Here is a 17,893-nt window from a genome sequence, read left to right on the forward strand (position 1 = left end):
ATATACAATAGAGTAGCACTCAGGTATAAGAAGAGATTAAATGTCATTCACGACAACATGAATATATCTTGAGTTAATCATGCTAAGCAAAATAAGGCAAACTGAAAATTTTGAAATCCATGTGATATTATATATATGTGGATGTAATTCTAAAAGCAACAAAGAAACATGACATACAGAGACTCATGGACATGGACAGTGGACTAGTGGTTACTTGAAGAAAAGGGGAAAAGGTGGGGAGGTAAATGGGATAAAAGGGGTCAAATATGTGGTGACAGAAAGAAATCTAACTATGAGTGGTGAATACACAATACATCATATATATGACTTTCTGTTGAATTGTATACTTGAAACATATTGGATTTTGTTATTCAATGTAACCCCCCTCCAAAAAATTAAATAATTAAAAAAAAGAATATCTGCAAATCAATTAATGTGGTATACCAATTAACAATTTAAAAGATAAAAATTATATGATCATATCGTTAGGTTCAGGAAAAACCTTAGACAAAATCTAGCATCCATTTATGATAAAAACTCTCAGCTAAGTGGGATTAGAGGAAATACACATTAACATAATAAAGATCATCTATGAAAAACTCACAGCAAACATCATGTTCAATGGGGAAAGGCTAAAAGCATTTGTCTTAAGATCAGGAAAGAGACAAAGATGTCCACTTTTACCACTTTTATTCAACATAGTATTGGAAGTCCTAGCCACAGTAATCAGAGAAGAAAGAGAAATAAAATGCATCCAATTTTGAAAGAAGTAAAACTGTCATTATTTGCAGATGACAGGATACTATATATACAGAACCCTAAAAATTCCACCAAAAAAAAAAAAAACGTTAGAACCAATAAATGAATTCAGTTAAGTAACATGGGTGCATGGTTAACTCAGAACACAGCCCCTCCACATACTCAGAAGACAGCAGCCCAGCCAGCAGCCAAGAAAGGCAGTGCACAGAGAGTTTTCGTCAGTGCCTGCTCCCAGGGATGTTATCTGCTCCTGTAACCAAGAAGCACATTTTGGGCTCCCATCCTTCTGAGGAGGGGGCTACTCCCACAATGGCATAACCCCTCCCTCTGTTTGCGGGCATAAAGAATTCTGCTTGTACTTGGTCAGGAGCAGCCTCTTCCGGAAGCTCCAACCAGCCACTGCTGAAGCTTCCCTGCCTCGTGAGTAATAAACAGCATTTCTCACCCCTCTGGTCTTCCTGGTGGTTTTTCTGGAATATCCAAACCCAAGTGCAAGTTCCAGGACTGGGGCTCCTGAGTTACAATGATACAAAATTAATATTCAGAAATTGGTTGTATTTTTTATCACCAATGATGAACTGTCAGAAAGAGAAATTAACAAAACAATCTCATTTACAACTGCATCAAAAAATAAAATACCAAGGAATAAATTTAACCAAAGAGGTAAAAGACCTATACTCAGAAAATTATAAGGCATTGAAGAGAGAAACTGAAGAAGATAAAAATAAATGGAAGTATATACCATGGATATATGGATAGGAAGAATTAACATTGTTAAAATGCCCATACTACCCAAAGTAATCTATAGATTCACTGCAACTCCTATCAAAATTCCAATGGCATTTTTCACAGCACTAGAACAAATAATTCTAAATTTTATATGAAACCATAAAAGACCATGAATAGCCACACAATCTTGAGAAAGAATAAAGTTGGAGGTATCATACTATCTATATCAAAATATACTACAAGTCTACAGTAATCAAAACAGCATGGTATTGGCATAAAAACAGACTCATAAATCAGTGGAATGGAATAGAGAGCCCAGAAATAAATCCACGCCTATATGGCCATTTAATCTATGACAAAGGAGGCAAGAATATACAATGGGGTAAAGACAGTCTCTTCAATAAATGGTGTTGGGAAAACTGGACAGATACATGCAAAAAAAATGAAACTAGGCCACCTTCTTACACCATATACAAGAATAAACTCAAATGATTAAAGACTTAAATGTAAGACCCAAAACCATAAAATGCCTAGAAGAAAACATAGGCAGTAAACTCTCTGACATTACTCCTAGTAATCTTTTTTTCTCATGTTTCTCCTCAGGAAAGGGAAACATAGAAAAAAAATAGAACTACATTAAACTAAAAAGGTTTTGCACAGCAAAGGAAACCATCAGCAAAATGAAAAGACAAACTACTGAATGAGAGAAAACAGTTGCCAATGACACTTCTGATAAGGGGTTAATATTTAAAAATTTATAAAGAACTCATACAACTCAATACCAAAAAAAAAAATTCAATTAAAAAATAGGCAGAGAACCTGAATAGGCTTTTCTTCAATGAGGACATACAGATGACCAATAGACATATGAAAAAGATGCTCAACATCACTAATCATCAAAGAAATGCAAATTGAAACCACAATGAAATATCACCTCACACCTGTCAGAATTGCTATTATCAATAAATAAACAAACAAGTGTTGGCAAGAATGTGGAGATAAGGGAACCCTCGTGTACTGTTGGTGGGATTGTAAAATGATGCGGCCTATGGAAAACAGTGTGGAGGTTCCTCAAAAAAATTAAAAATAGACATACCTTATGATCTAGCAATTCCACTCTGGATATTTATCCAAAAGAAATCCAAAATACTAATTCAGAAAGATCTATGCACCCCTATGTTCACTGCAGTGCTATTTACAGCAACCAAGATATAGAAGAAACTTAAGTGCCCATCAATAGATGATCAGATAAAGAAGTGGTACATATATACAATGGAATATTACTCAGCCATAAAAAATGAAATCTTACCATTTGCAACAATATGAATGAAACTAAAGGGTATTATGCTAAGTGAAATAAGCCAGACAAAGATACATACGATATGATTTCACTTATATGAGGAATCTAAAGAACAAAATTAATGAACACACAAAATGAAAACAGAGTGGTCAATACACGGAGCATTCTGATGGTTGCCAGATGAGAGGGAGGTTGGAGGACTGTGTGAAAAAGATAAAGGGATTAAGAAGTACAAATTGGCAGTCACAAAATGAGTCACAGGGATGAGAATTATGGCATAGGAAATATAGTCAATAATATTGTAATAATTGTGTATGGTGACAGGTTGGTACTAGACTAATTGGAGGATCACTTGGTAAATTATATAAATGTCTAACCACTATGCTATACTCCTGAAGCTAACAAAATAATATTGAATGTCAACTCTAATTGAAAAATAAAAGTTAAAAAAAGTGTATACTATTTCTCTGTCCACATTATCTCCATTTACAGAATGTGAGAAACATGCTAGAACTCAAATAGATAATACCATTTTTGTTTATCATGTTGAATTTTCAAAATTTCTTTAAAAGATGGATAATCCTTTATTTTCAAATGAAGAGGTAGCACATTTGCATTTTGTACTCATAAATCATTTTTCTGCAGCTAATTTAATTTGCTTTTTCTTCTATGTGCTGATCAGTGTCTCCTGGCCTCTTAGGACAGTGGGAGTGACTGAAATACCAGTGTCAAACCAAGGACACGTTTTTCTTTGGAGCAAGCCAGTTCTTTGTCCTGCGGCTTTGTCTTCAGAGGCAGCCTAAGTCCCCTGGAGAGAACATCCCCTTCCCACTCAGCAGCCTGAGGAGCCCATGCCTTGCTGGCATTGCCTTTCTGCTCTCCATTTGATGTCAGTGTCTGCTGTGGGTGGGTCACCTGTTCTACCCAAGCTACTGCACATCTCTCCACCTGGGCTGCAGCCTGTGACATGCATCTGTCAAGCCCACCTGGCTCTAAATCTACTCAGCATCTTGTAGAAGAGGATGGAGAAAGCAGCTGGCCCCTCCTCTTTCAGACCATGGGAGCCAAGATGGCGGGGAGGACAAGCCTGTTCTTAGTGGCTGCAGTCTGGTGTCACCCTATGTCCTTACCCCCAGGACATGGTTGTCCACTGTATGCCACACCCAGGGCCACAGGGTTCCCTCGGGTACCTACAGTGCTTATTCCAGAACAGAAAGTGCAGGGAGAGATTACTAATTAGCTGAGGAATGAAAGGAAATGGGGTGGGAAAAAATGAGAAGACACGGGAAAGGTGAGAAGGAAGAATGACTGCTGTGTCTGTGGAGCATGGTGCTGGGAGCTGGCATTGTGCTGGCGACTCTGCAGTGGTACAGAGCCGAACGTTCCACGACACACATACTCACTCACTCCCTAACTCTTTCTCGTAGGTTGGATTATGTCTCCCAAATTCATATGTTGAAGTCCTGACCCCAGGACCACAGATGTCACTGTATGTGGAGTAAGAGCCTTTTCAGATGAGGTCACCAGGGCGCTCATGCATGTGATTGGCATTCTTCTAAGGAGAGGACAGTAGGGCATGGACAGGATACCAAACCCGGGGCACCTTATACGTGTCAGACATCCCTCTCTCACAGTCTAGAGGCTGCACGTCCAAGACCCAGGTGCCAGGAGACTGTCTGCTGAGGGTTTGCTTCCTGGTCCCTGGGCGTCATCTTCTCGCTGTGTCCTCACATGGCAAGAGGGGCGGGGAGCCCTTCGGGACCTCTATGCAAAGACACCAGTCCCAGTATGAGGCTCCGTTCTTCAAAGGCCCCACCTCCTCATGTCACTGCCTTGGGGGTTAGGCTTTGACATATGAATTTCGGGGCACACAAAGAGTCTAGAGCAGACACACACACAGAGACGACCATGTGGTGACACAGGGAGAAGGTGGCATCTACACGCCAAGGAGAGAGGCCTCAGAAGAAGCCAGCCCTGATCTCAGACTTCCAGTCTCCAGGACTATGAGAAAATAATGTTTTCTCGTTAAAGTCCCCAATCTGTGTCACTTTGTTCTCTGTTACAGCCACTCTGGCTGACTACTTAATACTCCTAGAATGTGGTGATGGGTTGACAGTCAGCGAGGCACCTGTGTACAGCCAGACCATCTGGATGGTGGCCGCCCTGCTGCCAGCTTTCCCATCTGTGAGACTACGTGGAGATGACAGGGAAACTCCCCACGAGAGCTGCCGAAACCTCTTCAGGAGCCCAATCAGCATAGGCCTCTCTATTATTTCCCCAGGGCTTTCCTTATAAAAGATTCTCATGTGACTCCAGTTTAATTCACTGCCTCCCTGGGGACTTTGCCCGTTAGCCATTCTCAGAGGTACTTAGGTATGGGCTCCTCCCTCAAGCCCTGTTTCAGTTTACCTCCTTCATGTGCCAACACCAACTGTGTGCTCCCTTCCCTGCTCCCTGAGCTGTCCCACTACTCTGCACCCAGAATCCTCTGCAGTTACAAGCTCCTGTCATTGTTATCTGTGTGTGAGCTCCTTATCACTAACAGAGGGGCTTGTGTTTTTCATGGTCTCATACATCACTGTGCTGAGCACAGGATGGGAAGGGGCATAAAATGTGTTACTGGTCTGGGCAGATAACCCCTCACACACAGCTTCCTAGGAAGCCTGGGAGGCAAAAGCAGAGGCAGGACTGAGGGCAGCAGCCTGCTGCTCGGTGGTCCAAGTGGGCAATTAGCCCAGGAGCCTCAGTGCATTGGGTGCTGCATGGTGCAGACAGTGGACCGCTTTCCTTCTAGCTGCAACCACCACAGTGGGGCATCCTTCTCTTTTGTGCAATATCGCCTGCAGGGAATACATCCAGAAAATTGTGGGGCTCTAGGTTGTAGAGTGGGCATCACAAGGGCCTCACACAGCCTGTACCCTGGATACTCTTCCTGGCATCACAAGAAGGGTGGCTCCACACACACCCATGGTCCCAAGCCCTATGTGAGGAGAGCCCTCTGGGCTTCTCTGCATCCACCTCCTATTCTTTAGCCGCTGAGAATGAACCTCACAGGTCACTGCTGCCTGTGTCCTTCATTCCTAGCCCATTCACCCTCAGTACCTGTTGTGATTCCCAGGTGAGAGAGATCTGATTGTACGTAGGACTTCACAGACTGTGATCTTTGAATTGTTATTCAAAAGCATTTTCCTTGATGGAGGGCAGTTAAGGGTTAGGACAGGAAATTGAGGATATCAGGAAAGACATATGTTTGGGGGATATGTGAGGATATGGGATGAGTGCCAAAGGTGGGTTCACAACAATTGTCACAGATGCTGTCTCAGACTTCCTCTCAGATGTGCTTCTTGGGGTGATGAAAGAACCCATTAGAAGAATAGGTGGTTTTTTGTTTGTTTGTTTGTTTGTTTGTTTGTTTATCTAAAGTAATCACACACATGCTTAAGGAAGTATCAGTTCTTTAATTCTGCAATATCTGGGGAGCGCTGGGAGGGAGCCATCTGAGGACACCAGGTTCCAGGTGTGTAGCCCATGGGATGGGCTTGGCAGGGCCTAAACAATCAAAGTAAGACCTTGAGCAGGATGAGAGCAGTCAGGAGTGAGGAGGCGACAGATAGCAGAGGGAGGCTCACCCCACGTGCGTTCACACAGTGGGTGTGGATTATTGTGCCATTCAACACATTCAAGTTCTTCAAGTTGCAGGCAGTTTCAGTCGCACAACCCTTGGCGAAAATGTCTACTCTACCACCATCTGCCAAGACAGAGATCCAAGGGTGAGTCTTCCTTCTCATCCTGTCTCCCACTCATAGCATCCTGCCCCGCCTGCCTCCCTTGGGGGACAAGAGTTCCTGGGGGCCCGGAATTCCTAAGTCCTATCTTCTTCCAGAGAAACAATCACTGCAGCTTCAGCCCTGTCCAGGAACCAAGCCTTGTTTCTCTCTGGCCCCAGTTACTCTTCAGCTTAGGAGGGATCCCAAAGGGTCCTACTGTGTCAGATGCATGGTTGGGACTGGGGGCCCTGGCTCCTGACTCAAGGAGAGATGATTGACAGCAGGAAGAAGGCTAGAGGTCAGAATTTATGCACTCAGCTAAATGCCCAGTGGCTCCGGTTCTCTGTCCCACCCGTGCTTCCAGAGGGAAGCAATGCAGGTCCCCCTGGTATCAGGTCCCTCCTCCCCAGGCTGCAAGTCCGATGCGAGTTCAGCACATGGCATCTCACTGCACACCTGTACTTCCCACGGCAAGTCAAGTCGGAGTGGACAGACCACCCTCCATATCCCTGCCTCTTCTGAACCTTGGTGACGCCCCCTGCTCCTCATTTGTCTCCACTCACCTTGGCCATTCACCTGACAGCCCTCCAAAAGTCTCAAAAAGACAAGATGCAATCTGCCTTCATTCCCATCAAACTTTCTCTACCAACATTTAATCAGTGACTTAACACGACTAACTACATGAAACTTTTTACATGTTGATCGCAAACGGACCGATGGTACCCACTGGCTCTGCAGCCCAGTGCTGTGGTCACACTCCTACTTTCTGTCAGATGATGCACATGTCCCTATCACAGACACACACCTCTCACTTACTCAGGAAAGTGGCAACACCTTTACAGATTTTAGAACGACACCTGCACAAATTAAGAGCTTAACCATGTGGTTTTGGAAATAGCAGTAATGGCAGCAATGATGAAAATCAGAACTGAGGTGTTTCCCTCTTGGTTGCCAATGAGCCAAGGTCCCATGTGCCCAAGTCTTCTACTCTGCGATGGGAAGCAGTTGTGCTCTCCTCTCCTCCACTCTCCTCCCTAACACAGGTCTCCCTCCAAACCTTGGGGGAATAATCAGCACTTGGCCCTGTATCACCCCTTGATGCACATGGTGGTCAACCTCCAAGGTGGCCCCTGTGGTACCCACTTCCTGGCACCCATACCCCTGTGTAGTCCCTCCCATGTATGTCAGGGCAACCAACAGGATACAGCAGACGTGATGATATGACATTTCTGAGATTAAATTACTAAAACTATATTTTCTGCCCCCTTCTCTCCCCCACCCCCATCTCTTTCTCTCTGTCTCTGTCTCTCTCTGTTCCCCTGTCTGGCTCCCCTTCCCCCAACTACTTGCTCTCCAGAAAGCCAGGTGATGTGCCATGAAGACACCTATGGAGTGACCCAGGTAGAGAGGGACCAAGCCAGCGAACACACCAGTGGTCTCGAAAGCAGGTCGTCTGTCCAAATGACCACAGCCTCTGCTGATAGCTATACTGCAACTTCATGCGCAACTGTGGGCCAGAATCAGCCAGCTAAGCGGCTCCCAGATTCCTGACCCTCAGCGGATGGACATGTAAAGTAATTAACGCTGTTGTTTTAAGCTGCTGAGTTTGTCACAGCAATAGATAGCCAGCACACTGCACCGTTTAAGAAGCTAAACAAGAAAGGCTTGGAAGTGTGCATACCTGTGCCTTCCACATGGACACACCTAGTCTCAGCACCGGTGCAGTTGAGGAGAACTGCTTCACAGTGACCGTTGTTCTCCGCGTAGCAGGCAGGGCACTGTACGCCGTTGAGGACTGAGGACTTCTGAGGCACTGAGTGCAGAGGGAAAAACATCTTAAGGAGAATAAGGAACCAAGAGTATTATTAACTCCCACCTCCCAATTATCAAAACTTTACAAGGAGGGTGGCAACGTGGACAGGGAGTGGAGAGGCATTAACTAAGCAGATGCAGTGGCGGGGAACAGGGGAGGGATTATCCCCGCCCTGGACAGCCGCTTAGACTGCCGAGAAAAGGGGCTCTGATCCAGCAGGTACTTAGGGAAGGGGGTTGCATGGGTAAAGAAGGACAGTCTGAACCTGCAGACTGGCACCCAGCAGCCACTCAGTCCCCGGCAAGGCAAGGTTGTGCCGTCCGCTGGCAGGGAGGGTCCCCAGCAGGGAGGGTCCCCAGCAGCAAGGTCAGTCTCAAAGCAGCCAGGTGACAGGCAGCCTCTCAAGAGGCAGAGGCGGCAGCTCGGTCAGGAGGGGCGGAAACTCTAGCTCACCTTGGAAGTCCCCGGTGTTACACAGCTCAGAGCCGCAGCATTGGTGGCCATACGCGAACATCATATTGGTCCCCAGTGTGGCTGAGAAGTTCAGCGGGACACACTGGTGTTCTGCACAGCCTTTCTCTTCTACAAACACCAAGGGCTGCCCTGCATGGAACAACCCAGAGAACGTTGGTTGGAGCCACAAGCAGCGACCCACGCCGGCGGCCACTGGGAGGGTTCCGTGCCTCCCGTCCATGTGTCCACTCGTGTTTCCGCGTTGTCCACGGACGGACCAACGGAGGGTGGATAGCCAGCGTTTGTTACAATTGGGGCATCAGCACTCTGGGTGGGGGGAAGGGGCTGGGTAGAACGGGTCCTCAGGATGCTACGCAGGAAACTAGTTGACTCGAGGAGCACAGGGAAGTGGCGCGGTCCCCTGCAGTGTGACAGCCCTGCTGGACCTGGCAGCATACCTGTCCAAAATAATTCTTGTCTGTAGCTGAAGCAGCTTTGAGAGGTCTCACATCCCATCTGTGTGCTAAAATGACATGTATTGAGAGCACACCTTGTGCATTTATAACTCTCTGTGGAAAGGAAATAAAAACTGCTCAAAAAGTAATTCAGGAATGAAACTCTCAAGAATCATAGCTGATGTTTCCAATAGCCAAACACTCTTGGAAGTCCAGGTGCCATGAAACTGCTCCCTGTGATGTGGAATGTGCCCATTCAGTCTCCAGTCCCTCTTGCGGAGTGGGGCGGGGGGGCCATAGGCCCTGACCCTGTGCCGACCCACCACCCACCCAGCACAGGCCCAGATGCTGACCAGGGGCCCCAACCCTGCAGCACCCACCGCAGCTCTTGGAGCTGGACCTGCCTCCCATAAGTGGACATTCGTCTGCTGTGCGGTCTATCTTACCCTTCCAGCCTTTGGAAGGAAGGGGCCATGTGGTTGTTCTTACCCACAGAGCTGAAAGCCAAGGCAGCGAGCACGCAGGCAGCGAGGAGGCCCTTCGGAGCTAAGGAGGGTGGCATGGTGGCCCTACAGAGGCCTAGTGAGAGCAGAAGGTCAGGGCCAGCAGAGAGCAGTTGGGGAACAAGGAAACACAGTGAGGATGGACCCCAGCCTTTGGGCCCCATCTCATGATCTTCAGAGATAAGGCTAACAGCTCACTCTCGTGGTTCTGCAGGGATTGGGGTTCCATGCAAGTGCCTGGCATGCAGTGAACGTCAGTGCCCAGCTGTCTAGAGCCAATCTCTTATTACCCCACCCCAGAGCCAGGTTCTGGGGACCCTCTTGCCTCTCTTTAGAGTCACCCTCACCCCTCTTTCCCTCACCCATTTCTCCCTCTGTTTTCTTCCTAATCTATTTTTAGCGCATAAACTTTGTTTTAAATGAAAGAAAACAGTTAAAATGCAAGCATTCACATTTCCCTCGGCCCAGGCATTGAAATCTTGGTTACACTCTGGAAATGCCAGGACATCACAGGTCTGCAGCTGGCAGGGCAGAACCTCACAGGACAGAGCCCCCCACATGTTAAGAGCCAGAGGGAGAGAAGGTCCAGGCCTGCAGATGAGGAGCAGTGGGCCGCCCAGGCACCTCAGATGCCAGGGTGCCAACGGCCAGTGGTCAGGGCTCAGGACGGGCCAGAGGTCAGCAGGACCTTGCTTGGAACCCCTGCAAAGATGTGGCATGATAACAGGAAGTGAGAACAGGTTCTCGTCATTTAAACAAAGTCAACAGGAACATCAGGGGACACAGGAACATCAGGGGACGCAGGAGTTAATCTTGAACAAAGTTGGAGGCTCTGCCACGCCCTCTGAGGCTATGAGTAGAAGACACCTTCCAGGCCTGGTAGGGTTGCCAACCATGGACCACGGCTTCTCTAACAAAAGGACAGCCGGAATTTGCTGGACAGATCCTGGCACTTGCCTAACCTCTCGTCATCCATGTTCCTTCCCAAAAGCCATTTAGATTCTGCCACTTTAGGCAAGAAGCCCAACTACTTGTGCTGGGGAATCCCACAACCCATGCTCACCTACCTTCACGCGTGCCCTCTGGACTCTGAGTAAAGCCTGAGCATCACAGTGTGAGGACCAGGGAGAGGTTGGGGCCTCCCACCTTTTCCTTCCTGAAGGCCTGTTTTCAGGAAATGACAAAGTCTGTTTCACACTGTGGATACCAGGTCTGTTTACATAATTACTGTGAGCCAAACGAAGTCAGAGACAGAAAAATATATAACTGTCCAAGCACCACCTCCGAACTCTTTCCAAGCCTCTACTGCCTAGCACTGTCACAATCTCAAGATAACAGATAAAAAGCTTGTTCTGCTTTCTTTAAATAGAGGGAAGAGTGAGCCTGCCTGAAGACAGCTTGACTGAACACAGTGACAGTGGCCTTGGAGTTAGACAGGCTGCTCTGGATGGGCTAAGGGTCCCAGGGTCTGCGGCCTCGGCTTTCTGGCCTATACAGAGAGGTAGTGCTGCCTACTACATAGGGCCCTGTGAAACGCCCATCACAGTGGACTTTGCTCTGATGGCATCAGCAGCACACGAGGACAAATGGGCATCTGTTCACATTTGACCAAACGAGGAACACTGTGTACACATCAAAATGAACTGAGTGTCTGGCAGCCAAATCATAAGCCGAGTACGAGCTTTGCTTTCCCTCTGGCATCTCAGCCCAAGATGCAACCAACAGGTGGCTGCGGGGATTGGACTCTGGGGCTGCAAGGTGCACCACATGTCCTGTCAGGCTTGGATAGAAAAAAATTGCTTCTTTTATCACTCTTCTGTAACTGAAATTTAGCCTTTCCTTCCATAAATAAAGTCCACAAACTGCAGCAAAACCACCACCCTGAGAAACTACCAAGGTTTCCATCACATGACACTTGCAGACACAGAGTCACTTTGCCCTCATCAGTGACCTCCATATGACATCCTGTCAGTCTCCGCCAGAGCTTGGCCTACTGCTCTCCAGGTGTGGTAAGAGTTTGATGATTGTGTTCCAGTGTGCTTGTATGTGAAGTGGCTTGGTGTTTTATGAGAAGGATGCATAGGCCCCATCAGCCCACCTGGGTCCCCTGTCAAGGCAGAGCTGCCACCCTCTTCCTGAAATAGGGAAGGCAGTGTCCCTTATAAAGCACAGCTCTGTCCCCAGACCCACAGCGAGGGCTCTCATTTTCTGGGTCCCTCATCTCTTCAGTCAATCAGGCTTTCCTTTTCTAAGTGCAACTTGCCCATGAACTCCGGGCCCTCCGCGGTGGCTGCAGATGAGAAGGTGTGAGGCCAGGAGGCCAGACTCGCAGTGTACTGTTGGTCAGGACAGTTGCTGGTTAAATCCAGGTACCTATTGTCATTACTGACTCTGGTCGCCCACCCTATGTGGCTTGTGGGGCGGCCTGGCTTGACATGCAGGCCTGGCTCGGGTAATGAGGTAAGTTCTAGTGCAACGAGAGGTTCTTATCATCGCTGGTGGGACCACAGCCATTCCTCACCCCTATGGAGAACAGAGCACTGAGGGCCCAAGACAAGCCAGTCTGTGCAGCTTCCTTCTCAGGTCAGGTCCTTGCAGAGCCTTCTGGCTGTGGCTCCTGGTGGAAGGGACATCTGAAGTATGGGAGTGACCAGAGTGTTCACTGTCTCTAAGTTGTGCCCCCATTCACCCCTGGGCTTCAATCATCCACGGACGCTGCAACTTGCAGAGACCCCACTCTCAGGCCAGCTATGCTCATTCTTGAGACCAGAAAGGACCTAGTCTATACCAGGTCCCAGGTGGAGGCCTAATGTGGGGAATCGCGCCTGCCATCAGCCCAGCTCCCACGCATCATTCTGCAAGGCCCCTCTTCCTTCCCTCCTTGCCGCTCATGGGGGTAGGGGCACTCAGCACATACCCCTGGGAGCCACTCGCCCACCTCCTCAGCCCTCAGTTTCTTGTTGTGAAGTGAGGATAAGGTCTGACCCCACTTCTGGGGTCTCCTCTATGTGGGGACAGTGGTCTGCCTGTGCTCTGACAGCAGTTCCCAGTGGCACCTCCGTGTTCATCCTCTTACTCTCTAAGGTCAGACAGCGTTTCTTACAGAGCTTTTGCTTCCAAGCTAGATGCCTTTGTCAGGAATCAAAGACTCCACCCCAAGCCGGCTCGATGCCAGGCTACAGAGGCCTGTCCCACCAGCCCTTCCAGAGAAGGCAGCAGCCCTGCCGTGGCCCTGCCTGTGTCCTGGGGAGTCTGAGTGATAAGGTGCCTGTGCTCACACAGAGCCTCAGGAAGCCAGTGGGCACTGTGACCAGGCCTTAGTGGACAGTGGACCTTGAGGGAGAGCCAGAGGGAGGTGGAGGGGGGATCGGAGGGGTGGGGCGCAGCCAGTCAGAGCCACTGACCAGGAGGGGAGACCCTCTGTCTTTGCCTGGGCCCAACTCCATCCTTTGGGTTCAGTGAGTAGCCAGCACCCAGCCCCCGATCAGGGTTCAGAGACTCAGGCCCAAGATGTGTAGTGCAGGGTGAGTGGGCGTTGTTTCAGCAGGACGGGCAGATTCAGGAGGAAGCAAACGTCCTATGTCTTCTGGTCACACCTCACTGCCCAGGAGCACTGGGTGTGACCAGAAGACATAGGACCCCTAGCATCTCCTCGCCTTCTTCCTCCCTGGCCCCCTTCAGTGTACGGTGTCCCAGAGCCTCATTTGCTACGGGGCGTGACCCCCTGGAGAATCACCCTGCATCCAGCCCTGAGCCCCTCAATGACAGCTGTACTTGATTGGACAGAATGGAGGTGGTGTGGGCACAGAGATGAAGGACAAATGGCTGCTACCCTTAACTTCCAGTCACCTGTTTCAGGAAGCGACACCCGACAGAGGAAATCGGACGTTCAGACAACTTTGTTAGAGGAAGGAGAATTTAATGCCAGCGGAGCGCGTGAGGCTTTAACTGCACCAAAGCATGAGCTCGCCCTCGTTAGATTTCTTATAGCTTATATACCTCTGCAGTGTCCATTGGAAGGGATATGTGATTTCCTTTGTCTAAAGTTCTGCGTGAACCTCTTTCCTCAGGATAGGGAGGGGGAGTTTCAGGTGGGGGCTACAAGAGGGAAGGAATTACCGGATCACTAGTCCTATCTATTTACAGATCATTTTTCTTGTAGATGTGGCAAGAATTTCCAGAAGGCCATTTAAAAATCTATAGGATGTGGTTAATCTATAACCGGCTGAGTAATCTCAGGCTCAGCCTTCACACACCTTCCCACAACCCACCCCCCTACCCACCAGCCCCTATTCCTTCCTCCTCCTCTGGCTTTTTCTTCTCCCAACTCGCTGGACTTGCAAGGTGCCCTCTGCTCCTTTGGTGATAAAAGTGCCCAAGTAGACACAGGAAGGGTTTTAATTTGCATTTCTCTGAAGATTAGTGACACTGAACATCTTTTCATATATCTATTGGCCATCTAAATAGACATTTCTCCTATGAGGACATACAGATGGCCAATAGACATATGAAGAGGCTCAACATCACTAATCATCATAGAAATGCAAATTAGACATCCATTGTTAGAATGACATCATCAATAAATCAACAAACAACAAGTGTTGACAAGAATGTGGAGAAAAGAAGACCCTCATGCACTGTTGGTGGGATTGCAAATTCATGCAGCCACAATGGAAAACAGCTTGAAGATTCCTAAAAAAAATTATAAATACAACTACTATATGATCCAGCAATTCCACTTCTGAGTGTTTATCTGAAGGAAACGAAATCATTACCTCAAAGAGATATCTGCACCCCCATGTTTACTGCAGCGTTATTCACAATAGCCGAGACATGGAAGCAACCTAAGTGCCCATCAATAGGTAAATGTATATTGAAGATGAGGTATTATGTATATATTACTCAGCCGTGACAAAGAAGGAAACCCTGCCATTTGTGGCAACATGGATGGACCACGAGGGTATCATGCTAAGTGAGCTAAGTCAGAGAAAGACACATATGTATGATCTAATTTACATGTGGAATAGAAAATAGCAGAACTCATAAAAACAAAGAGTAGAATGGTGGCTGCCAGTAATGTTGGGGGGAGGCAAGAGAATTAAAAATGTTAATCAAGCCACAATCAGAGACTGCAATATGCTAATCAGCCCTGCAGCCAGGCCAGGAGGACACTTGCAGAACAAAGGAAGATTTCTGCTGGGATTGCTAACAGCCCATTCCCCACACCTGTGAAGGGGAAAGAGCAACTAAGAGTCATTCCCTATGGCTAAAACCATGGGGAACCTATGGATTAAAGGCTGGGAACTGCCAGCAGGCCTTTCACGCTACATATTACCTTTTCACTTACATACTCTTCCCCTTCCTCACTGTATGTCCACATCAAAGGAAATGGGAACTACAGAATGACATATAAATTGAATTCCCTGAACTCTCAGGGTCCCTCTCAGTGCCTTTACTCTGTCTCTTGCACTGTCCCTCTCACACTCTCTACCTCTAAAAGGAGACCATACTCTGTGGGATGTTCCCCTTTTTCTAATAAACTTTCCTTTTGACTCTAACTTTGACGTGTGTGTTGAATTCTTTCTTCACTCTCCGCCAAAGGACCCTCTTCTCTCGGTACAGGGCTTGGTCTCCCTGTCACTTGGGGAAATTTGCCCTGTCTTGCATCAGGCCCACTGTACACTGAGTTTTGTGATGGGCAGCAAAACATAGTTTTGTGTCTTCTCTGGAGAAGTTTAAAACAAAAGATCTGCCAACCTGCTGCCAGAGCGGGCAGTGCATCTTGCTTCATTTGCCAGCTGTGCTGCAGAACTGTCACAAGAGCTGATGGGAAAGACCGTTTTGAAACCGCAGCAGGAGCCACAGCCCCTTTTGGAGATAATTATAAAGGCTTTCCTGTTTGAGCAATCTATTTTCAAAACGAAATAAGTTACAATGTCGCGTGTATTTTAAAACAAAGGCTAGCTGTATTTGACAGTGGAAGAAAGCTGGAAAAGAAACAAGCAGATGAACACCGAAGCCATGTCCAGCAGCTCTGTGATTGATGATGTATTTTACAAGGAGATAAATACTCAGTGTCGCAAATGCACACGAGTGGGTGAAGTCACACAAAGGAAACAATCGATTCTTTTAGTGGTGACAGAGTTTTTGTTTGAAGTGATGGAAAACCTCCACAGAGGGTGGGGTGGTGGTTGCACAACACTGCAAACACACCGAATGTCACTGAATTATACACTTTAAAATGGTTTTGCTACAATAAAAAGTGTAAATAAATAATAGCATTCACTTTAAAAGATAGTGCTGAGGCCTAGAACTGAGGTAAAAGAAGAACTGAAACATGGCAGGAAAGGAGGCAGTGCGGGCGCCTGTGCTGGAAATGGGCCGCGTGCACGGTGACAGACCTCTGACTGACTGCAGGCTCATGATGAATGCGAGAAGCAGGGCAACCCTGTTCCTTGAACAGACCTTGTTTTCTAGCTTCATCTGAAGCTATCTGTAAAGACTTACAAATCAGGTTTGACATGTTTTGTTAATAAAACCTAATTTGTCTATCTTGAATATATACTTAAATATTAAAACCAAAACTTAAGAAGGCTGAAAACCTGGGGTACAGGGAGTAAAAGAGCTGCAAGTTTACAACATTTGGATCAGAAACCAGCACGTTAGAATTCAAGAGTCTGTGGGTGGAAACAGTACATGGAAAAGCAGACAACGAGAAGGACATGTGAGTGTGTGAAATGGAGGGGAAATAGGATGGAGGGCCAAGATTTGAGCAGAACGGAAACCTGGGGCAGTAATGGGGCCCGGCCATGCTCGCCTGGAGGCGATGCTCACTGCCCGTTACAGGCTCAGAACCTGCTGAGACCAGAAACTGAACAGCCAGCAACCTAGAATTGAAAAGCCTTGAAAGGTTTTCCACAGTCTAGCTAAATTATTCCCCTGGGGTCTCTCTCCTGTGCAGAGAAAGCTCTTGCACAACCGTTTATCTCAGAACTGCACTTCCCAGTCCAAGACCCTGAGGGAGAAGGTTTCACAGAAGGGAAGCCACAGGCATGGTTGGAGAATGTACAATCCTTGACAGTAAAGGTGGCAGGACATCTGGGCAAGGTCCCATGATACAGTAGCTGAGAGCACCTAGCTCAGGCAGAAGTCCCCATGCCTGAGTCCCCAGAGCACCACTGAGCACATGGTTCATGTGATACAAAGGTCCCAGCGGGGTGATAGGTCTTGGAAAACAGAGCTGTGTGCCTGACTACTAGCCAGGAGCTGAGGACCTGCTGTGGGCAAGGGAGACGGCTGTTCCCAGCAGGCCAAGCCCAGGCCGTCTGGAGGCCACTCTGGGAAGCACCCCATTATGGTCAGTTAGGCCAGCCCACAGGCCCGGCCAGCAGGGGCGATGGGTGAACCACAGCCCCGTGCGGAATCAACATGACCCGAGCAGATGCTATCAGCCTGCAGCAACACTCACGGGACATTAGGAAATCAGGATACGAACTCTATAAAATTGATGTCCACTGATTTGAAAATAAGTAGAAGAGATGGTAAAGAAATATATCAAAATTTCAGAAGTGATTATCTAATAAGAGAGTTTAAGGTAGTTACTTTTGTCTTCTAATGTTCAATACTCATTTTTTTTAAAAAAGCTTAAAAGAAGTTTTAGGTAATCTGAATAAAGCAATTTATTTTTAAAAATGGTTTTGAACAATCCATGATTTTAGAAAGTAAAAGCTGTTTCACACCCAACGCTCAGGTGCTCTCATCTAGCGCCTTGCCTTCCCCTGCCCTCCCCTGTCCCAGGGACTCCCCTGGCAAGTCCCTGGCAAGTCCCTGGGGCAGGGGAGGGCAGGGGAAGGCAAGGCGCTAGATGAGAGCACCCGAGCATTGGGTGTGCATGACACAGATGAGCCAAAGGTGCCCTATGAGTGGGCCCCAAGGTGGTATTTTTTTCCCAGCAGGCTGCGACTCTCAGTTCAAAAGCCTGCCATCAGTGAACTCAAGTTGTAATTATTTTAAAAATAGTCCAAACAAGTAAATTTTTAGCCATTTAGAAACTGACTGCTTTGTATATCCCCAGGGAACTTCATCCACCAGCCTCGCAGTTATAAGGCCGAAAT

At 47.5% G+C, this 17,893-nt stretch overlaps 1 protein-coding gene across 1 annotated transcript in view; it reads right to left on the reverse strand.

Moving 5' to 3' along the window:
- Nucleotides 1-1,200: 1,200 nt before the first annotated feature.
- Nucleotides 1,201-17,893, reverse strand: part of LYPD8 (LY6/PLAUR domain containing 8) — a 39,215-nt gene continuing 22,522 nt past the window's right edge. Inside the window, exons 5-9 of the mRNA XM_039885591.1 lie at nt 9,280-9,390; nt 8,822-8,971; nt 8,237-8,368; nt 6,418-6,536; nt 1,201-1,272 (exon numbers count right to left, since the gene is read on the reverse strand). Of these exons, the coding sequence (XP_039741525.1) occupies nt 1,201-1,272; nt 6,418-6,536; nt 8,237-8,368; nt 8,822-8,971; nt 9,280-9,390 (584 nt within the window). The remainder of the gene's footprint in view (nt 1,273-6,417; nt 6,537-8,236; nt 8,369-8,821; nt 8,972-9,279; nt 9,391-17,893) is intronic.

This window comes from Pteropus medius, unplaced genomic scaffold (genome assembly GCF_902729225.1).
Source record: "Pteropus medius unplaced genomic scaffold, Ma_sr-lr_union100, whole genome shotgun sequence".
Lineage (NCBI taxonomy): Eukaryota > Metazoa > Chordata > Mammalia > Chiroptera > Pteropodidae > Pteropus > Pteropus medius.